Below are 23,162 nucleotides of genomic sequence, written 5' to 3' on the forward strand. Positions count from 1 at the left end.
TCTTGCTCTTTGTAAGCTGAGAATGAAACAGATTTAGAGAGCAAAGAAACCTGGAACCGTGGCGGTAGGAGAGAAAGTGGCTTGGTTGCACGTGGCCAGTGAATAGCCCAGGCCGTGTGCTGCTGCTTTCAGCACTCAGCCTTTAGCAGGTCCACTTCAGCGTGGACTAGAGTGCAGACTGTTACAGCTTCTTCTTATTTTTGTAAAATTTAATTCACTGTACTCTGATTTTGTCTGCTTGAGCAAAGTGTTACTCTTTAATTTCTCCTCATCTTTTTGTAGTAAATCCCAGTCAGTGGAAGAATCCGGTTTGCTGAGTTGTCATCCAGAGGGGATTTTATGGACGTTTGCTAGTTACAGGGAATTATATAGTCAACTTGGATTGTTTAATAAACATTTTTTAACGGATATAGGCCATGTAGTAAAATTAATATTTTATGTATTTTCTTTTGTCTAGGTCCAAGCATCTCATTTTGAAGGCCTAATCACAACCATAGTTGGGTATATACTTTTAGCAATAACATTGATAATTTGTCATGTATCCTTTAATGAACCAGGTTGGTGTTCAGTGATGTTATTATTATTAATCCAAGAGTTGTTCTTATTAATGAAAACTATTTTTCTCCACTAGTCCTTTTTAGTAGAAATTGTGGGTATTTGTAGTGAGGATGAGAGCAGAAAAAATATGAGATAAATTAATTCTGTCTGTCAGATAGTACTGAGTGTTGCCTAGTTACCTGTTTCATTGTGTCTTTATCATTTTTAAATAAAAATTTTTTTTTTTGGTTGGAGTATAGTTGATTTACATGTGTTTTACAGCAAACTGATTCAGTTATACGTATATATGCATTATTTTTGAAAATAATTCTTTTCCATTATGATTTATCATAGGATATTAAATGTTTCTCTGTGCTCTACAGTAGGACCTTGCTGTTTATCTGTATCTTTTCTTAAATGTTCAGTTTTTCCTTGACGACATGCTGTAGGGGTTGGCAACTCTTGTTAAATTTCATAGGTCTCGTCGCTTGCTGGGAGTCTGCTATATTGTTGTGAAGGTAATTAATTCCTTTTTATAAATTGAGACTGGAAATGCTTTCTCCCCATTTAGGTGATATTGATGACCTTTATTTTTACTTAAGGTCTCTTTGTTAGTGGTGGTAGAAATTGGAGTTTTCCCTCTCATTTGTGGCTGGTGGCTGGATATCTGTTCCTTGGTGAGTTTATTTTTCATTATCTAATACAATCGAATAATTTAAAAGCTTTTTAAAAAGTCTTTAGAATGGGTTCCTTTTACTGGAAAGCCAATATTTGATGATAATTTTTTTTTTTTTGAGAATGTATCATCGTAGATTCTCAATGTTGCTAATTTTTCCTGAGTACCTGATTTTTGTGAGGTTTTGTACACATTTTTGATGTTCGAGTGTTTTGACTGGAACCTTTCTAATAATTAGTGAAGAACTTTCTTAACTCTTCTCACTTTTATAAAGATGCCAAGATGTTATAAACGTAAAAAGAGTAAATCAAAGGAGTTCCCTGGTGGTCTGCTGGTTAGGACTCAGCGCTTTTACTGCTTATGGTCCAGGTTCAGCCCCTGGTTGGAAAACTCCTCAGAGAAAGAAAAAAGGGAAAAAAAAAAAAAAAAGCAGTCTTATAAGAAGACTAACTTTATAGTAGTAAATTCAACCCTAACCATTTGTTTTAACTAAGATGCTCAGTCTTGATTAAAATCTTTAATGGCTGTCAGTGATAATCAGTTTCTTCTCAAAAAATATTTAAATATAGAAAAGCTGCCTTTTCTGAGGTGACATTTTCTCTCATACCATAGTATTAAAACCCACCATTAATTTAGATCTGTAACCAAGAAAAGAAGGTATTATGGTAACATAAATGTTTCTTTCACAATGGCAGTATTGGTAAAGTTCTTATTCACAAATTGGTCTGTCAATATTGCCTCTTTTAAAATTTTCAAAATGTCATGTATGTCTTTGAAATAGCATCCAACCCTAATATTGTTTGTATTTCTGTGATACTATGAAATAAATGCCTTTAAGGGAACAGTAATCCTAGAAACATCAGAACTTACATGTATGGTGATTCATTCACTTCCTAGAATGTGAAGATGTTAATTCAACAGAGGTAAGTGGTACAGATCTCTCTCACCTGTTCTGTCTTGATTTAGGAAATGTTTGACGCTACTCTGAAAGATCGGGAGCTGAGCTTTCAGTCGGCCCCAGGCACTACCATGTTCCTGCACTGGCTGGTGGGAATGGTGTATGTGTTCTACTTTGCCTCCTTCATTCTGTTACTGAGAGAGGTAAGCTCCACGGGAAGTGCCAACATTGCACATTCATGGAAAGGACTTCTGCTTTAACCACATGGCATGCCTTAAAGGCTATGATGATTTCCTAGCTAAGTCTTTTTCTCTTTTTCTTTATTCTGAGAGGGAATAGCTATAGACTAGTTTGGCTCAATTGCTTTAAACCATTTTTTAGGTAATTGGTCTCAAAAACTGGCAAGTTTTATTATTTCCATCAGTTTGAAATATGAGTAGAGTGAGGGGAAAAGTTAAATAAAAGCACATGTTTTACTTGGTATGTATTTTAACCATCCTCAAATATGTGTTCTTGGACTTTTTAATGTGATATGAGCCTGTTCTGGATTTCATTCAAGGACATGCTAGAAATTCCCAAAGGGTATGGTTTCACAGGATCAGATATATACAATGGTCTTGAAGCCGTTAATACTTCTTAAGTATAGTGTTATAGAGGGCCTCCTTTATGATTCTGGTTCAGTCGCCAGATGGGAAGTTTTACTAATCCTGTTTTCAGAATACGGTCCTTACTGATGTGAAGACAGTAAAACAGTGTGAGTATTTGACTAGGATGCATCTCATGCTTAGTCATCTGGTGCAAAAGGAAGTGTGAGACTTGAGTAGTTGTAATAAATGTACTTTTTGCTCTGAATTCTTTCCCCAAATAGTACTGTACACTTACTCTGTGCCAGCCTCTGTGCTGTATGCTGGGGTAATCGTGAGAAACAAGGACAGTGTCTACTCAGTGTTACATTCTGGGAAGGAATACAGCCATGGAACAAATCCGCTTACTCTATGAGAGCAGTGTGGAGAAGTGGGGCTGAAGGAGCAGGCTGGCGACTAGTCCAGTGTGAATGGAATACTAACACACAAAGGTTTAAAGCTGTTCATGATTACTCTGCTCTTCTGAGAGATTTGAGGAGCTAGGGATGAGGTGGGGTCCAAAATATTCTCCTGAAACATAAGAGTATAAGTTCAGTAAATTCTGTTTGCAAATAAAGCCTGTATTCTTGTTTTGAAACTAGTGATTAAAACTAAGTGTATTTTTCAAATTGTAATTTTATGTGACCTCTAAATTACATTGTTCATTGATAAAATATTTTATACTGAATTTTTTCATTTTATCAATGTGGTAGTTTTTTGTTGATACAGAATCCTAGTATTTTGGAGTTAGATGGAAACTTAAAGGTCATGTGTAATAACTGCTTTGTTTGGAAGATGGAAAAATAGAATTTGGGCAGATGAGAGACTTTACACAGGGCAGCTCAGTGAGTTTGGGCCACCCAGAACTAACCCTCAGGCTCATCCATTGCCCCATCACCTACAACCTCTAGAGTTGATGCTTTCTCCTGAGCCAGCGAAAAAGATGTAATAGGTAGTCACTTAAGATACTGAGAAGCGAAGGGGTTTCTTAATTAAGGTAAGTCTTCTTGGAAAGTGTAAGACTGAAATCACATCTTTTGTTTAGGATAATTATAAATTATAACCAAATTCTTCCCAGATTATACAATATAGTTATAATTTTTCTAAAAATACTAATTTTTATAAAAATACTTATTGTTCATCTTGGAGGTCTAGATTTCTTGACAAATTATACTTAGTAAATTTTTTCCATTGAATGGTTAAAAGCATCAGAGAACATCAGGCACAGGATAGTTTTAATTCTGATATAGGAACTTCTTTTCCAAGTAGAGTAACATGAATTTTCTAGGGCCAATTTTTTAAGATGCTAAAATAATTTTAAAAGCTTCTCTGTTAATGTTTTAGCTCATATGCAGAAGCGGAAGACATTGATGGATATTTATAGCATTTGAAATAAATTTTCAGGTACTTCGACCTGGTGTTTTATGGTTTCTAAGGAATTTGAATGATCCAGATTTTAATCCAGTACAAGAAATGATTCACTTGCCTATTTATAGGCATCTTCGAAGATTTATTTTGTCAGTGGTAAGTGTATTTTTTTTTTTTATTGATTTTGAAGTAAAATGGGCTACCCTTGAGTTTTTTTGTTTTTTGGTCAGAAGGACTGGTAGAGTGGATTGAATAATTTAGGTTTATCTACGCCTGTGGAAGTTGGTTATCAAATACTTATTTTGTTGGTTACTTTGATAAAATAAAATGTTAGTAAACAAAAATGCCTTTTAGTTCTTTAGAAGTATAATTAATTGCCAAATTATGGGTTTCAGAATTATATTTAATGTGCATTTAAGCAATAGAGACTTGTTAATAGCTTCTAAATTAAACTCTTGGGACTTCCCAAGTGGTGCTGTGGTAAGGTATCCACCTGCCGATGCAGGAGATGCCAGAGATGTGGGTTCAATCCCTGGGTCAGGAAGATCTCCTGGAGGAGGGCATGACAATTCACTGCAGTATTCTTGACTGGAAAATTCCATAGACAGAGGAGCCTGGCTGGCTGTGTAGTCCATGGGTTTGCAGAGAGTCAGACACAGCTAAGTGACTGAGCACAGCACATTAAACTCTTAATAGAACCATCTCAAAATTTCTTCCCTGGGTGGAAAAAGAAATTGCCTAGTTAAATCTTAAGTTTTTCCAAGATAAAATTCTAAAAGCAATATTGTGTGCCCTTTGGAAACTTGTGCCATTAGTATGGGTTCTCTCTTATTGTCACTGGTGATTTATTATGAGACAGTTCTGATCCTTCATTGTGAGTTTCTAGCTCTCTTTTCATATACCATGCTATGGTTATCCTTTGTGGCTCCTGTCTGAGCCCTTGTGTCCTAGAGAGAGAGGAGCAGCTGTCCTAGGAACGCGTCTTCACACAGAGTGACCCAGGTGTAGTGTGTTGAGTGAGAACACTCAGTGCCCTGGGCATACGTCTACCTAAACAGGAGTCTGCCATCTCTCACGGATGGTGACAGTGGTGCCCGGCCTGCCCTTTCTCTTGTTGCAGATTGTCTTCGGCTCCATCGTACTCCTAATGCTGTGGCTGCCTATACGGATAATCAAGAGTCTGCTGCCTCATTTTCTTCCATACAACGTCATGCTCTATAGGTAAGTTTTTGACATTTGGAAGCTTTACTAATTAAAAGTCTGTTAGGGATTTGATACTCAGAGTACATACATTTAATAAAACATTTCGTTTCTCACAGATGTTAACAGTCATCTGATAACTAAATTTTTCCATATGAACATTAGCAGTTATATTTTCCAAAGAAAGACTTTTTTCTGCAAATACAGTGTGCCTTTGTTTAGCATCAAAATGTTAGCATTCCTAATGAGAGATACTTAGTAATGTCATCTTTATATGAAAAGCATTACATCATAGATAAGGTAGCCATAGTTAAACATGTAATTACAGATGAAGATAGGATCTAGGGCTTATAAATAGAAAAATATTATTTTGATTTAAAGACTAAAGTAACCTGGAAACCTAGTCTCCTACATTCCCTTCTTCAGTGATTTGTATCTTCTCTTCAATCATCTAAATATGCCAGGCAAATTGAATTTCTTCCTCAGATTTACTTGTAATTGTCTTTAAATCTTGTCAGTTCTAATTCTTTATGATCTCTTATATAAATCAATATGATATACCACTTAGTATTTTAGGCCTTTTTCTTTTTCTCCATTTATAATCCATCTGTAACAAATCTGCCTCTTCCTCCATAATATGCATAGTAATATCTGGGTAGTTTAGAATGACATACAAGGCTTGGCATAATCTCACACTGCGTTTTGAGCATCTTGTCCAGTATCGTCTGACTGGAATTCTACTCCACAGCCCCATGCAGCCTCCATTGAGTCTGCCCATAAAGGCCTAGCTGTTCCTGGTCTTTCCCTCTCTGTTTGTAGTGACCTTCTGCAAGCTTTTGCTGTTTCTCCTCAGAATCCAAATTGAGGTTTTATTCTCTTGAGTTTTTTGCTATCTAGAGTAAGTTACCTCCCCGTCCTTGTATGTTTCAGTGGTTGTAGGGAGAACCAGGAAGCACAGTTGGTTTTATGTATTGTTGAAATAGTCCCATTTTGGTACTCGATTATACCTAGAAGTTTAATGGAGATTTTGTAGCAGTGTTTAGTGCATTCTTACATTCAGCAAGATTGAAGGCCCATCATGTACTAGGTGCTTCTCTGTGTACAAGGGATGTAACAGTGAACAAGTCAGAATCAAGAAAAATCTGTGTCCTTCTGGACTTGTTTTTCAGTGGGGGAGACAGCCAATAAAATAGGTAAAATATGTGATATGTCAGAGAATCATAAGTGCTGTGGGAAAAAATGAACAAAGAAGTGACTAGTGAGGCCCTGAGGTGACAGTTGAGGAGGCCCTGAGGAGGTGACAAGGGAGTGAGCCACATGAATCTCTGAAGGCAAAGGGCCCTTTGCAGCCGGGCAGGCATGTGCTGCGTCATTGAGTTTGGGTTGAGGAGCAGCCGGAGGCCAGTTTGGCTGCAGTGAAAGAAGGAGAAAAGTAGTTGGCTGTGGGTCAGAGAGGTGGTGGGAAGCTGGGTCCTACAGAGCCTTGTAAGCCACGGTAAGCACTTCGGCTTCAAGTGATTTGAGGGGTGGGGGTTTTGGAGAGGTTGAGCAGAGAGAGGAGTGATCTGACATAGGTTTCCCGGGGATCAGTCTGGGTACTGTGATGAGAAGAGCCAGGGTTGGGATGGCCACGGCAGAAGCAGGAAGCCAGCCAGGAGGGTAGTGGCACATCCTGGTGAGAGGTGAGGGTAGCTGAGATGGAGGAAGTGGCTGTGGAGTCAGGAGAGGTGGTTTGATTTAGGGTACGATTAGGGTACAGTCTGTAGGATTCTCTGGGTGTTTGAATGAAGGGTGAAGAACTTAGGCAGCGAAGGATCTAAATTTCTGTCCTGAGCACCTGAAGGGTGGAGTTGCCATTTACTAAGAAGAGGAAGATTGTGGAGGAGCAGGGTTTAAGGAGGAGTGGGAATTTGATACTGAACACGATCAATTTAAGGTGTCTTGGGTGTTCTGTGAAACATTGGGTTGGCTCTTTGGGTATGTAAGTTAAGGATTAGGGCAGATGTCTGATAGTACATGGAAGTTTACAGAAACTTGCTGTCTTAAGCCACAGGAGGTTGCGTGCATCCAAAGAGCACATGCAGATGAGAATAGAGAGATCAGGGGAGCCTTTCATTGTGTCCAAGTCAGGGAAATGAGGAGGAACCAACACGCCTTGGCGAGGTGTCCATGGAGAAAATGTTCTGAGGAGCGCAGAGTGGCCAGTGGTGTAATACACTACTAATATTGCACGTGAGTTGAGGACCAGGACCTGCTCGTCATTCTAACAACACGACGGTCATGGCAGTCTTTATCAGGAACAGTTTTGGTGATGTTTGAGGGAGATGCCTTGTTGTCTTCAACTGAGAGTGGATGTGAGGTGATAAAGGCAGTAAGTTCATGTGACTCTTCAAGGAGTTTTACCATCATTCCATTAAATGTTTAATATGGTACAGGGTGGGGGTGACAATGGAAAATTGAATCCACATTGTGAATTATGGCTTTTTGTAATTGTCTTAGTGATGCTCCAGTGAGTGAACTGTCCCTTGAGCTGCTTCTGCTTCAGGTTGTCTTACCAGCGTTACTCGAACAGGGACACACGCGGCAGTGGCTGAAGGGACTGGTGCGAGCCTGGACTGTCACTGCTGGATACTTGCTGTAAGTACGGCAGGTACCTCGTAGGCATATCATTTGTTATTGTTTAATAACCGTTTTGAAAAAGCATGCCCCACTCAGGAAGAGTTAGTTTTAATAAGAGACATTTTGATGATATCTGCAAGTGTATATAATACTTATTAAAACTTTTCTCATCATTGCTATCCTTTTAAGGAGAATGTATACATGTTTTGGGAGGCTTCCAAGGTGGGTCAGTGTTAAAAATCACCTGCCATGCACACTTACTGGATTATAGTCAAGTGTAAACATAAGTTTTATATACACTCAGAAACCACAAGTCTTGACCCCTTTACTGCAGTGTTGGCTTTGTTGTGGTGTCCCGAGCTAGACCCACAGTACCTCCAGGGGATGCCCGTGTGCATCCAAGGTTCCACTTGAACATGTGTCCTTCTCTGATGGCTCAGTGCCTGCCATGCCTCCTCCCTCCCCATCTCATTTGTGGCTTGGAGGTTTTAGTTGAGCTGCATGTCATAGCAGACACGGTAGTTATCTATAGTGAAAAGAGAAATTGATACTTTTTTCCCTAAAATTCTTCACATAGGGTATCTTGTATATTGTACACTTTGAGTATCTTGTATATTGTACACTTTTTTTTTTTCCAGTTACTGATTTTTCTCAGATGTTGGCTGAAGAAAACATAAAATAGATCGAATTTATGGGGTATTCTGTATGTTAATTAACTTTACATTTGGAAGGGTTTCATTTAAAGCAGGCAGCAACATTTAGAGCAGATTAAGGTAATGGTAATGCTCTGCATAGATTCTACTTAGACCTTTTCTTCCCTAAGTAATAATTATTAAGGGTCACCAATAATTATAATAATTATTATTAAAGACAGTGTCATATCTGCTGTTTTATTCTGAGTGAGAATTTTCACTGATGCAATTTTTACACAGGGATCTTCATTCCTACTTGTTGGGAGACCAGGAAGAAAATGAGAACAGTGCAAACCAACAGGTTAACAATAACCAGCATGCTCGAAATAACAACGCTATTCCCGTGGTAGGGGAAGGCCTGCACGCAGCCCACCAAGCCATACTCCAGCAGGGCGGGCCTGTTGGCTTTCAGCCTTACCGCCGGCCTTTAAATTTTCCACTCAGGGTAGGTACTGTACAGACTTAACAGAAGATCTTTCAGATTTCTGTTGAGAGCTTTTGCTGCTGTTATTGGTGCTGTTAGTATAGAGTCCTTGGTATAAACACATCTTACAGTCTTCTGAGGAGAACCTACCTTTCACTCCTCTCATTCTACAACACGTTATGTATGTAAATGTCAGGTAAGTTTATCAAATTAGACGTGGGCCATGGAGTTGGGCTTCCATGTGCCATTGGCCCCTGCCATTTGTAAGGAACAAGAAGACCCTAGATCAAATAAGAAATTAACATTCTTGATTCATATCCGTCAGGAACTGGAATCTGCATTTTAGAGTTTTTCTCTCTTTAATCCTTGCAGTATTAATCCCAGTGCTCCAAGGAATGAGTAGTAATCTTTTATTTATATCTGATAAAACTGAAGACCAGATTGGTTAAGGAAGTGCCTGCCAAGGTCACCAAGACCTTCCTCCAGATGCTACCAAAACTAATCCTTCAGGGGTCTCCAGGGACCTTCAGGGTGTTAAATTCAATGGTCAGGTCTTAGTCCTCACCTCACTTGCTATATTACTAGCATGTTACATGATTGCCCACTTCTTGTTCCACAAAACACTTTTTTGGAAGTTGTTCAAGAAGCTTCATGGAGGAGTCGATACTTTTAAATCTTTAAAGTTAGGAGATCAAGCAGATTTAAAAAAGCAGGTGGGAAAAGGCATTCCAGGCCTGTTGTCAGGATAGGAGGCACGTTAAGATGTATGGACCTGCAGGGAAGTGAACGGATGGAGTTGAGGCAGGAGGTGTAGGCGAACTGCCAGAGATGGAGGAGCTGTGAGAAACGAGGCTCTTCAGTTGCCAAAGATCCTTTCCTAACCAGATGGTACTTTGTGGTCCAGATTAGAGAGAGGACTACCACGGGGTCTGTCAGGCAGGCAGTGGAAGCTGACCGAGTCTCCATGCCTGGTCGTGCAGTGTTATCGCCGGTGCTTGCCGTCTCCCTGCCAGAGCCTTGCCCTCAGGGCCTGGTTGGGTCCCGGCCGGAAGCACTCTTTATCTTTCTGTCCAGGATGGCCACTTCCTTCTTGCCTCAGCGTGTTTCCTTTCTGTCTACACTTTTCCATATAGGAGCCACCAGCTATAGCTATGATGATTGTTTACTTTTAAACTTAATTAAAAATAAATACCACTTGTAGACATGTGGTAAATTATCTTGAATGGTGGGTATTCCTTCACAGCATATATGTGTGTGAGATCACATTGAACACTTTAAATATATTATTAATATAGTTTAATTTGTCATTTATATCAATTAAGCTGAAAAAGTAAAAAATAAAATTCTTGTAGACATACTCTAAGTACCTAGAATTTTAAATTCCGGCATTCATTCGCACTGATCCCCGGTGAAGTGCTGGGTGGCCTCATGTACCCGTAGCTCCTGTGTCCAGCAGTGCAGGTGTAGACATCTCCATCATCAGAGTGTTCTGATTGGATGGCATTGTTAGACAGTAAGCTTTCTTTTCATGAAAAGTTGTTTTTGAGAATTTGATAAAAATAAGTGACTATTTTTAGTTTTAATTAATAGTGAGGGAAAATGTAAGTTGATCGTGTTTTATCTTTGTGCTCTCTGATTTAAAATATGTTTGCTTGTTATTTGCTGATGTATCTGATTATATGAAAGTGGAAGCAATTTCCTTTTAGCCAGAGTTATAGTTAATATTATCTAAAATGAAAATTTCCTTTTTATGTAAAATGGAAGGAGTCCTGAAAATACCAGTATAGACAGTTTGTTTTTACTGAGAGAATTGTGTTGATTCTTTGAGTGGTGTCCTAAAATACATTGAGCACATGTGACTACTGTTTATGCACTGCTGTGTTTTGCCTTGCAGATATTTTTGTTGATTGTCTTCATGTGTATAACCTTACTGATTGCCAGCCTCATCTGCCTTACTCTACCAGGTATGAGCTTATCCTAGCTCTCTGCTAATGACATCATGAAAAGATGCTACGTTTTAACAGGGTATATTTTGCTGAGATGTGATCTTTTCATCAAATATAAACTTGAAGCACTTTTCCCTTCATTTTTATTGAATGTGGGGTACATGGGGACAGAGTTGAAAGTCACAAAGTATCAGAAGCAGCTCATTGCCCCCCAGCCTCCTTGTTAGTGCTTCATAGCAGCAAGAAAATCCTAAATCATACTGATGTGTTAGTCACTTAAATCATCACTAAGTGGAAGATAAGACTTTTCAGGTCTTAATCAAGTATGCAAATGTATAGTGAGCTAGTGTCTTGATTATAGCACTCAATATAACTTTATAAATCAGATTTACCTTAAATACTTGATTTTTTTCCCATGTGGGCTAAGGCTGAGGAGGAGCAACTAGTTAATTTCAAGTGAGGTTTCTTAAAAAAATTATTTTCTGATTTGTGTAAGAGTTGTGATTTACCTTAAACTGGTAAAAATAAAGTTGTTTAAAATTTTGTTTTATTTTTAACTGTTTTTTCACTGATTTTTGACTGTTAAAACTTTGCTCCTGAGTTCACTACTCAGATCTCAGCTGTTAAAATGACAAAGCCTAGTTAACCATTGCTAAGTCACTTGAGTGTGTCTGACTCTTTGCAACCCTATGAACTGTAGCCTGCCAGGCTCCTCTGTCCAAGGGATTTTTCCAGGCAAGAATACTGGAGTGGGTTGCCATGCCCTCCTCCAGGGGATCTTCCTGACCCAGGGATCAAACCCACGTCTCTTATGTCTTCTACGTTGGCAGATGGGTTCTTTACCACTAGTGCCACCTGGGAAGGTGCAGTGAAATAAACATATTTTTGAGAAAACTTAAGTTTTTGAACTTTGGACAGCTTTGTGGGTTTTATGTTCCATTTTCGTTTTTATCAGAAATATTAAAAAGTTAACAAAGGAAAGAAATCCAGTTTTATTACTTGAATTTGGCAATACAAGTACTTTAATCTCGTTAAAGATTGTTAAATAAATACTTCCCTGTTAATCCAGTCCCAGCATCTGGGGGAAGGAATGCAGCTGTGTTTAATTATAGAAATACTTGTCATAGTACACATTTAAGGTGGTAAGGATGCTGTTTTCCCATAGGTTACCTTCCTATAGCTACATTTTAACTAATGTTAAGTTACTACAAACTAGAAACTAATCTGACCTCTCAAAAACACTTTAGAAGTATGTGAAGTACAGAATTAAAAGAGGGCTTTAAATTTTTTAAAACCAGCCAACCAAAACAGAACTAAAACTTTGGAGTAAAAATCAGTTCAGTTCAGTCACTCAGTCATGTCCAACTCTTTGCGACCCCATCAACTGCAGCACGCCAGGCTTCTCTGTCCATCACCAACTCCCAGAACTTGCTCAAACTGATGTCCGCCAAATCGGTGATGCCATCCAACCATCTCATCCTCTGTCTTTCCCTGCTCCTGCCTTCAATCTTTCCCAGCATCAGGGTCTTTTCCAGTGAGTCAGTTTTTCACATCAGGTAGCCAAAGTATTGGACCTTTGGCATCAGTCCTTCCAGTGAACATTCAGGACTGATTTCCTCTAGGATTGACTGGTTTAATCTCCTTGCTGGAGTAGAAATACATATACATATAGAATGCTTGACATTTTTACAGAATTATCAGTGATACTTTTAAAGCTTTAACAAGCATATATGTTTATTTCATGTGACATTTGCATGTGTTTGTCTTTAAAAATTACTTATCTTCATACCCAAGCTGTTTTGTGATATTGCAAAGAAGTCTGTAATATTATCAGCATTATGGCCTATAAACTTGACTGTTGAGGTGGTTTGATTGGGATTGGAGACAATGTGGGTCAGTGATCAAGAGCATGATCTTGGTCATGTAAACGTGAGTTCACCTTCAGCCACCACCCTTGTGTGCCCTTGGTTGGGGCCTCGGTTTCTCAGTTTTCAGAATGGAGGGTCGTTACTACTTGGCAGGGTTGTTGGCTAGATTATCGAGAAAATGTATGGAAAAGTTCAACCCTTTTAGACATTCAAAAATAACACATAAGTTTAAACAAAACAAAACAGATAACTACTGTGTCAAGGAGAAAGGGACACTGGAAATGGGGTCTTGGTCTTCTCTCCAGCCTTATTAAGGAGTAACCATGTGAAGAAATTATATAAATGATCTTGCCTGATAGATTTTTGTGGGTACATTGTGGAATTTATTTGTAATAGCTCTTTGTTTGAGGCCATCCCTTAGACAACTTTCACGTATTTCCTAAGTTTCATTTTATTTTTTTCCTGAGAAAATTAGTGTGAGATTCTTTTTTTTATTGTGCCCACTTATTAAAATAAGCTTAGTTTTCTATCTTAATGAATGAGCTAAATGAAAGTAAGTTACTCTAAATTCTTTGTAATGTTGCTGCTAAGTTGCTGCTAAGTCGCTTCAGTCGTGTCTAACTCTGTGCGACCCCATAGATGGCAGCCCACCAGGCTCCCCCATCCCTGGGATTCTCCAGGCAAGAACACTGGAGTGGGTTGCCATTTCCTTCTCCAGTGCATGAAAGTGAAAAGTGCAAGTGAAGTCGCTCAGTTGTGTCCGACTCTTAGTGACCCCATGGACTGGGATTTTCCAGGCAAGAGTACTGGAGTGGGGTGCCATTGCCTTCTCCTTTGTAATGTTACTAAATATTAAAAATATTGACAACACAAATAATAGAAAGTATATTCTCCATTTGTGTCCTGTTACGTGCACAATCATTTCATTTGATGATCAGACAGCAAGAACGCCCCACTCCGCAAGTCCGTTCGGTCCCCATAGAATAAGCGGTTGGCCTCGCAGGTCACCATGCAGGTCACAGGCAAGCTTGTACCCAGTGACTTGCTGTGGCTTGGTTGTATCTTAAGTTATGACATTCTTTAGAGTTTGGGGGATTTTGTTTTTATTTTGTTTGCTCTTAATGAAGACACTGATACATCAAAACATGTTGTCTTTTTAATAATCACTTAAAATGATCGAAAATACTAGTAGTACAACATTGACATCAAGATTAGAGTTGTTTTTGCACGATCGCATGTCTCATTTATCAGCCTTTGTATTTTCAGTATTTGCTGGCCGTTGGTTAATGTCATTTTGGACCGGGACTGCCAAAATCCATGAGCTCTACACAGCTGCCTGTGGTCTCTATGTTTGCTGGCTCACCATCCGGGCGGTGACGGTACTGGTGGCGTGGATGCCACAGGGACGCAGAGTGATCTTCCAGAAGGTTAAGGAGTGGTCCCTCATGGTAGGCCTTTCTAGTCAAAACTGGTCCTGTCTGATAGCAGTGGTAAATGTTTTTCCAGAGGTTTCTTTAAATCTTTTCACTTTGTTTCTTCACTGTGTTGATTGTGTCAAGAGAGTTGAGTTTTTGAATTAAAAGGAGTATTCCTTTAAGGCAGTAGTTTTCAGGTTTTACTCTGAAAAATACAGTCCAGATATATCTGAGGGTTAGAAGAAAGTCATGCTATTAAATGATCCAGTAATGCCCTTGAGACATAAGATAGTCTGTAGAATTTAAAATCAATTTCTTTAAGTAGAAATTTCCTTGAAAGTTATTTTTTTCTAAAATTTGATTAAATTCTTTTAAACATGACTTCAGGTTTCAGTCAGTGTTTTCTATATAAATAAGATTCTTTTAATTATAGTCTGTTGTTATTCAAGAATGTCCTGGCTAGTGTGAAAGTATAGTAGGTAATGGGAAGTATTACTCTCAGAAAAGAACTTAGTTGTCACAGGAGTGGGGGAAAATGTCACTGTAAGATGATTGTCTAAGGGTGGCAACTTATTGATTGATCATAATGTTGATTATGACTGATAAATATGTTTAGGTCACTGCTTTATGCTTTTTCATTTGTATAATCAACTGTAGTCTTGTATCTGAATTTTTATTTTGATTTTACTAGAAGTTTAATAGCTATTTAATGTTCATGTTTAAAGAAAACCACAAGAGATTAATTGTATATTAAGAATGGACGGATTTGATTGCTATGTCATCTGTAGATAATGAGACACTTAACTCTATTTAAATAGAGAAACTAGCCAGTTCCAGTTTCCATTCGATACTCTTCCACATCATATTGCTATGTAAAGAAATAATTACTGTGTCTTAATGCACACCATTTTAGTCTGTCGCTGTTGAAACAACTGTCCTCACTGAGGCTCCCTTAAGAAAAAGGGACATCAAGGCCACTTTAAAACTGATTTCTTTGTCAGGATTTCATAGTGGCTCTTACGTGTTATCTCTTCCTTCTTTTTGTGCCTATTTTTATTTTGCCACTTTGTCCAAATTCTGTAGCTGTGCTAATAGAGTAGCCATGTGACTAACGACTGCCATCTTGCACAACACAGATAGAGGTCATTTCTGTCATCTCAGGAAGTTCTGTGGGACTGTACTGTTCTCAGGGGAGCTAATTTGATCAGCTTGGTTAATTACCTTAACTGGGTTTATACAGAATGCTTCAGCTATATCAGTCCATCTCAGAGGTCACAGGTCAGCCTATGGGTGGGACAACCAGGGAGATGACAAACACTGGCAGTAACACTCCAAGACGGGGTGTGGAGACTTGGTCAGTTTCTTGGACAAACAGAAGCCTATTCCTGAGGCTTAGATTGAGAAAAGTAGCACAGCCACTTGGTTAATATATGTAATAAGATAAAGCTAATGGAGGTGATGGAATTCCAGTTGAGCTATTTCAAATCCTAAAAGATGATGCTGTGCAAGTGCTGCACTCAATATGCCAGCAAATTTGGAAAACTCAGCTGTGGCCACAGGACTGGAAAAGGTCAGTTTTCATTCCAATCCCAAAGAAAGGCAGTGCCAAAGAATGCTCAAACTACCACACAGTTGCACTCATCTCACACGCTAGTAAAGTAATGCTCAAAATTCTCCAAGCCAGGCTTCAGCAATACGTGAACCATGAACTTCCAGATGTTCAAGCTGGTTTTAGAAAAGGCAGAGGAACCAGAGATCAAATTGCCAACATCCGCTGGATCATCAAAAAAGCAAGAGAGTTCCAGAAAAACATCTATTTCTGCTTTATTGGCTATGCCAAAGATTTTGACTGTGTGGGTCACAATAAACTGTGGAAAATTCTTCAAGAGATGGGAATACCAGACCACCTGACCTGCCTCTTGAGAAACCTATATGCACGTCAGGAAGCAACAGTTAGAACTGGACATGGAACAAGAGACTGGTTCCAAATAGGAAAAGGAGTACATCAAGGCTGTATATTGTCACCTTGCTTATTTAACTTCTATGCAGAGTATGTCATGAGAAACGCTGGGCTGGAAGAAGCACAAGCTGGAATCAAGATTGCCGGGAGAAATATCAGTAACCTCAGATATGCAGATGACACCACCCTTATGGCAGAAAGTGAAGAGGAACTAAAGAGCCTCTTGATGAAAGTGAAAATGGAGAGTGAAAAAGTTGGCTTAAAGCTGAACATTCAGAAAACGAAGATCATGGCATCTGGTCCCATTGCTTCATGGGAAATAGATGGGGAAACAGTGGAAATAGTGTCAGACTTTATTTTTCTGGGCTCCAAAATCACTGCAGATGGTGACTGCAGCCATGAAATTAAAAGACGCTAACTCCTTGGAAGGTAAGTTATGACCAACCTAGATAGCATATTCAAAAGCAGAGACATTACTTTGTCAACAAAGGTCCGTTTAGTCAGGGCTATGGTTTTTGCAGTAGTCTTGTATGGATGTGAGAGTTGGATTGTGAAGAAAGCTGAGTGCCAAAGAATTGATGCTTTTGAACTGTGGAGTTGGAGAAGACTCTTGAGAGTCCCTTGGACTGCAAGGAGGTCCAACCAGTCCATTCTGAAGGAGATCAGCCCTGGGATTTCTTTGGAAGGAATGATGCTAAAGCTGGAACTCCAGTACTTTGGCCACCTCATGCGAAGAGTTGACTCATTGGAAAAGACTGATGCTGGGAGGGATTGGGGGCTGGAGGAGAAGGGGACGACAGAGGATGAGATGGCTGGATTGTATCACTGACTCGATGGACTTGAGTCTGAGTGAACTCCAGGAGTTGGTGATGGACAGGGAGGCCTGGCGTGCTGCGATTCATGGGGTCGCAAAGAGTCGGACACGACTGAGCGACTAAACTGAACTGAATTTTGTAGCAATATAGTATAGTAATATGTTTAGTAGTAATTTCATGCTTTTGTTAAGTAGCTTGAATTTTTGTAGTTATACATTCAAATTTCATTTAAACATGTAGCAAAAGGTGAGTTGTTTAAGGTATGTATTTGTTCTGTTAGGCGTCAGGTCAAAGAAAAATAAACTTCACGTGAGATAAGGTGTTTGGCTAGAAGTTAGGGAGACTCTCTAACTCAGTAGCCTTTGATCTCCCACTAGATAATGAAGACTGTGATCGTGGCAGTGCTGCTGGCTGGGGTGGTCCCGCTTCTTCTGGGGCTTCTGTTTGAGCTGGTTATTGTTGCTCCCCTGAGGGTTCCTTTGGATCAGACTCCTCTTTTTTACCCATGGCAGGTAAGTGCATGTCTTTTGCTCATTTTTCCTTTTGTATTTGGAATCAGAAAAATTCTCAGTTGTTTAAAGTGATTTTAAGCAGCTTGTTTAGAAAGACTCCTTAATTTTTTCTATTGTAGGAGCTCTTGTAAAATTGATCAGATGATGCATTGTACCTTTTGAAATACGCAGGTCATATAAAGTAAATACCTTACTTTATCGGTTAAAATGTCACTATAGGCTTCACTAAAAATGCAAGCTAACGTGTTGGTCTTTTCACTTTTAGTTAGGTTGATGAGTTGCTCCTTTTAGTTTTGAGCCTTGAAGCGATAACCTACATTTTTTAATAATTACACATTTTCCCCCACAAGAGTCACAGGCTTATTAAAAAGAACATTCTGAGGGTAACTGTGCAGGTCATAGCAAAGGCCTCAAAATACACTTGGAAGAAGAGATTCAACTTTTCTGTCATACTTAGAGCCTGAAGTTAACATCATAGACCTCAAATTTTTAAGAGAGATTAGGGAAAGAGTAGATCTTGACTTCAGTCATTCAAAGCCTTTTCAGCTTTGTTTTAAAAATAAACTTTCCAGAGATGAAAATTTTGTCTACTTTCCTGATGAAGAACCTCCGTAAACTTCAACAGCAGATACTTACTCGAGTGCTTTAGTGTGTGCCCAGACCCTGTGCAGTGTGCCTCAGACGGGAGTGAGGCTAAAGCGAGGACTCCTGGGACCTTGCAGGCTGGTGGGAGAGACAGGTAGACAGTGCTGTGGTGGGGCACGCGTGAGGAGCACAGCATTAGGGGGCGAGGTCCTCACCCATCTAGGGGGGTTTTACATACAGTTTTCTGTAGAGACGACGTCCAGGACAACATAGTAGAGTGCAGAGGAGTGGGTGAGAAAAGAAGTATATTCCAGGAAGGAACGAGTGGGCAGGCCTTGAAGTGAGACTGCACACATAGGGGACACTCTCATCTGGTGTGCTCGTAGGTTACAACCTGAGTGAAAGTGAGCAAAAAAGGGAAATTGTTACGTGTATGTGATGCCTTCCTGTAGGAGCTGAATTGCAGTGTAGTGTGATAGCATCAGGGATTGAAGGAAAGCTGTTTTTCACAGAATAATAGCAGCTATGAAAAATAGAGGAATTAAGGGAATTAAGAAAATCATTATTTTGCAATAATTAAAATAATTGATTCCTCTAATTGTCAGTGGATACTGAACCCATCAAGTGAAAGTTGATGGGTCGGTCTTTGGTTACTGTGGTGCAGTAACAAGTTACCTGACAGCCCCGGCTTACTGGCTTAAAACAATCATTTACTTTGTCCACAGAGTCTGTGGGTCAGAAGTTAAGCCAGGGTGTAATCTGCTCATATCTGATTCACGTTCTCTGGGGTCTCATGTGGGAGACTCAGGGCTGAGTGTGATTTGACAGCTTTAGCTGACATCATTTGAAGATGTCATCACTCATGTGCGGGCTGGCGCTGGTCGTTGCCCCTCATTTGGGCTCTTGGCTGGAGCCGCTAGATGTATTTGAGCTTTTTTATAGCTTGGTGGCTCGAGGTACTGGGGCTTATTCCATTGCACTTCAGGGAAATGAGTGTCCCAGCCAACAAGGCAGAGGCTACATCAGCTTTCATGGCCTCCTCTCACAAGTCCTGCACATCGCTTTTCACTGCCTCCTACTGGGTACGAGCAAGTCACAGGTTGGCTCAGACCTATGGGAAGTGGACATAGACCCCTACCACTCCATGGGAGAAGAATTTGCAGTCATGTTTTAAGGCCACTACAATGCAGAAGTGGTCGTTTGCATGGTGACAAAGTGTCACCTTTCAGATTACTTGATACCCGAAAGGGAAACAGCTTCGTAGAGGAGGGGTCAGCAGACACTACCTTGATCCATGTGATCATTGCAGATGTGGCCAACAGATGCTCTGTGCCTCCTGAGGTTGTGTGGTATGCTGCACTAAAAACATCAGAACAGCCCGAGTCCAGGAGCTGTGCCTCCTGTTGGATATGAACAGTTGACGGAACATCAGCATTATACTGCCACTCTGTGACCGTGATGGATCACAACAAAATTAAGGCCGTAATTAAGGCCGTAAAACTAATCACGTCTGAATGCAGGCAAAGCGTGAGCATTGTCCAGACCACACAAATGATCAAATGTGCCCATGCCTGGCTGCTCCTTTGTTTCCAGCGGCAGTTTTATTAGCCTCAGTCTGTCCTGTCTTCTGGGTAAGATTTACTAAAATATCAAATTATAGATTAGCAGGACTTTTCTAATGGGCTTCCCTGGTGGCTCAGACAGTAAATCATCTGTCTGCAATGCAGGAGATCTGGGTTTGATCCCTGGGTTGGGAAGATCCCCTGGAGGAGGGCACAGCAACCCACTCCAGTATTCTTGCTTGTAGAACCCCATGGACGGAGGAGCGTGGTGGGCTACTTTTCTAAATAGCATCTGGAATAGAGCAAAGCCCTGCTTCCTTAAATTCTCCTCAGATCACTTCACACAGGCCAGAGAACTATCATAAGCCTTTGCTAACACTCGTACTCAGGGCTCTGAGTCCTCCCACTGTCTGTTCTGCCTCACCGCGTTGAGTAGTGATGCAGCTTGTTCGCCTGTACATGTGTTCTTGGTGGTCTTGATGGTGTCCGACATCCTGACCTTGGCAGAGTAGTTGAAATTACTGTTTCAAGAATGCTTGTATGTTGTGACCCATCAGTTTCACTTTTGAGAAACCCTGCAAAGAAATATTTACATGTGTGCAGGAGACGTGAACAGGGTTGTCCTGCTGTCATGTGGTTTTTATGATGTCAGAAAACTTAGAAGCAAGCCAGATGTCCATCAGTAGAAAATGACTAAATCCGATACATCTTTGCTTTTGAATTCAGCGCAGCAGTTAAAAAGAAGTCACACTGTGTGTTTCATTTTTTGCTTTTGTTTTGCTGTGTGTTTTAATACAGCTTGCTCTCAGATACATTTTCGAGTATAGGATAGATATAAGTTGCCAACAGCATGATATCCTTAATATTCTGGATAAAATCCCAAGTTTGAAGGAACAACTTGTGTTTTGTTCATCCCTGACTCTAAGCTGTTCTGTGGGAGTTTGGGCTCTTCTGGAATTCTAGCACAGTAGGTAGTGTGGTGTGTTTTGTTTTGTGGGAAAGAACTGCAAAGCAGAGGATTTGAAAGAGCTGGAACCTCAGTGTTCTGTGTTCCTCCCCAGGTGAACATTAACTTCACTTGGGTGCCTTCTAGACTCCCAAAGGCCACGAGAGAGCTGAGCTGGTGGGTTGAAGCTTCTCTGCCTGGAGCCTGGAAGGATAGAGAAAAAGCAGAGAGGCTTTCTCCATGTTCTCATTGGCAGGCTGTTGGCTTGCTACCTTAGAGGTCTAATGAGCTAAAAGATCCTTTTGCAGCCTTGTAGGCTATTCTCAGTCTGAGCCTCTGAGCCACATTGAGCCTGCAGAGAAAAGTAACAACTGTTGTATGTAAGGAGGGGCCCAGCAGCCATAGAAAGAAAAGGTCCAGTGACAGGGAATTGCTTGCAGAGCTGTGAGCATCCAAATAGAAGATAAAAACACAGGCGATTAGGATATGTGTGAATGCACACACAGCAGCACCCATAAAACACAGTGAAATTGTCGTGGTGTTTTATAGCATGGATTTGAAACAAATTCAATAAATGAATTAAAAATGTGACCAGTCACCATTAAGGCTCAGACTGGAGATCTGGAAGACCAATGCCCAGTGCACAACTGAAGAGCAGATGATTGAGGGGAGAAGAGGTGGAGGATACAGCCAGGAGACTCAGTGACACTCATAAAAAGGGTTCTACAGTGCGAAAGGCCACATTGAAACAGAAATAGACGTTCTTAAATGAATGGAAGAAAAGAACTAATCTGTAGGTTGAAGGAGCTTATCAAGTTTGGTGAAATGGAAATTGATGAGGAAAACACATATTTGGGTACATCTTGGTAAAATTTCTGAATTAAATCACAAGCTCCAAAAAGAACCGTACTGGCAATGGACTTTGTACCACTGAAACCATAGAAGGTAGAAAGGTGTTTAGAGACCACTAAGATAAAAGGGACAAAAACTATGCTTCCTGTACCCAGACAAAATGTCATTCAGTCATTCATCTGTCACGATAGAGTGGTGTTCGAGGTTATGCAAGAATTCAGTGCATGCCTCAGCCTCCCACCCCATTTTGAAGATGTTTTGGAAAACCAGCCAACCAAACTGGAAAATCAGAACAGTATGAGCAAAATCCATGTAAAACAGGTACTACGTATTTCCTGTGGGACATTACACGTATAGAAAATGGTTGGTGCCTAGGGAAACCAATGTAGAAGATACTTAGCAGATGTTAGCTGTGGTTACTGCTGCGGGGTGGTCACAGAGGACTCCAGCCGTCCCTGGAAAGGTTTCAGTTTTATGTAAGAGTAGATTTAAATATTATGTGATACTTTAAAAAAATACACAGATATTTTAAGATAAACAGAGAACAGATTATGAAGGACTTTGTGTGCCATGTTTAGGGTTGTAAGCAGGGAAGGCTCTTCAGATGATCTGATTTGCACTTTTAAAGAGATCCCTTGGGTGGTGGGAGTGGCAGTCGCTTTGGCTGCCTGGTGGAGAGTGGGGTTGGGCAGGAGGCCCCCGTGAGGAACTCCGTGTGGCAGTGGGGGTCCTAGTGACAGTTCAGCAGAAGTGCCAGTGCACCAGCTCAAAATGCTTTGAGCCCTCGGGATGGCTTCTTTACGTCAGACAGGGCTTCCCTGTCCAAACCAATAGAACAGCCTGAGAATGGTGTGATGAAATAAAAGCAGGGCACTGGTTTATTTATTTGCTTGTTGAGATCTCCACTAAAGTAAATATGTTTCTTAGTTCTCTTGGGAAAATAATGCAGATTTTTTTGGGGGGGGCGTAGATAATAAGAATGAGTTTTGGTAGAAGCATTGAACTTTCCTGAATTTTTTTCCAGTGTATTTATTACTCTTATATAAAATTGTTACTGATCCAACAGAACTTGTGTTTTGAAGTAAATAATGTAAGAAAATTGTATAGCCTTTGTGTTGGGTTTATTGCTAAAAACAAAACCTGTTAAGTGATTTTTATTTCCAGGACTGGGCACTTGGAGTCCTGCATGCCAAAATCATTGCAGCTATAACATTGATGGGTCCTCAGTGGTGGCTGAAAACTGTAATTGAGCAGGTAAGCAAGTTTGACTCATGGGACCTTTATTTTCCATGTTCCCACTTCTCTTCAAGTTTTCTACATTTTCCTTAATGAGGATATAATTTTTTTTTTTTTAGGAGAAAGGCACTTTTTACTCTTACCATCAACTACTCTTAAAATTTCCCTTACCTGAAGTTAACTGGTAGCTTAAAGTACCTAGAAGCCTGAGCAAAAGTAAAGGCAGAATTTAGCACGTGTGCTTTTCTTTGTTTTTTAGAGCAGGGATTCAGGTTTGTAAATCTGTAGTAGAGAAAAGAGGTCATTGTGTAAGGCAATAAACAAAAAGGCAGGAAAAGAATAGATTTTTAAAATAGAGCTATTCTAGCTACGTAGCACCTAAGACAGTTTTATATTATGGAACTGTCAGATAATTTGGTCATTGTGGT

General features: G+C 40.0%; 1 protein-coding gene across 2 annotated transcripts in view; it reads left to right on the forward strand.

The window, feature by feature from the left end:
• Window positions 1-23,162, forward strand: part of MARCHF6 (membrane associated ring-CH-type finger 6) — a 77,200-nt gene that overhangs the window by 48,321 nt on the left and 5,717 nt on the right. For both annotated transcript variants that reach the window (XM_086361229.1, XM_086361230.1), the window contains exons 12-23: window positions 458-538; window positions 987-1,055; window positions 1,140-1,214; window positions 2,180-2,314; window positions 4,139-4,258; window positions 5,223-5,323; window positions 7,802-7,939; window positions 8,854-9,058; window positions 10,932-11,001; window positions 14,118-14,299; window positions 17,419-17,553; window positions 22,663-22,752. In XM_086361229.1, coding sequence (XP_086217355.1) covers window positions 458-538; window positions 987-1,055; window positions 1,140-1,214; window positions 2,180-2,314; window positions 4,139-4,258; window positions 5,223-5,323; window positions 7,802-7,939; window positions 8,854-9,058; window positions 10,932-11,001; window positions 14,118-14,299; window positions 17,419-17,553; window positions 22,663-22,752 — 1,401 coding nt within the window. The remainder of the gene's footprint in view (window positions 1-457; window positions 539-986; window positions 1,056-1,139; window positions 1,215-2,179; window positions 2,315-4,138; window positions 4,259-5,222; window positions 5,324-7,801; window positions 7,940-8,853; window positions 9,059-10,931; window positions 11,002-14,117; window positions 14,300-17,418; window positions 17,554-22,662; window positions 22,753-23,162) is intronic.

The sequence above is a fragment of the Bos grunniens genome, chromosome 20, assembly GCF_055505025.1.
Source record: "Bos grunniens cultivar Pamir isolate PY7600 chromosome 20, Bosgru_T2T1.0, whole genome shotgun sequence".
Taxonomy (NCBI): domain Eukaryota; kingdom Metazoa; phylum Chordata; class Mammalia; order Artiodactyla; family Bovidae; genus Bos; species Bos grunniens.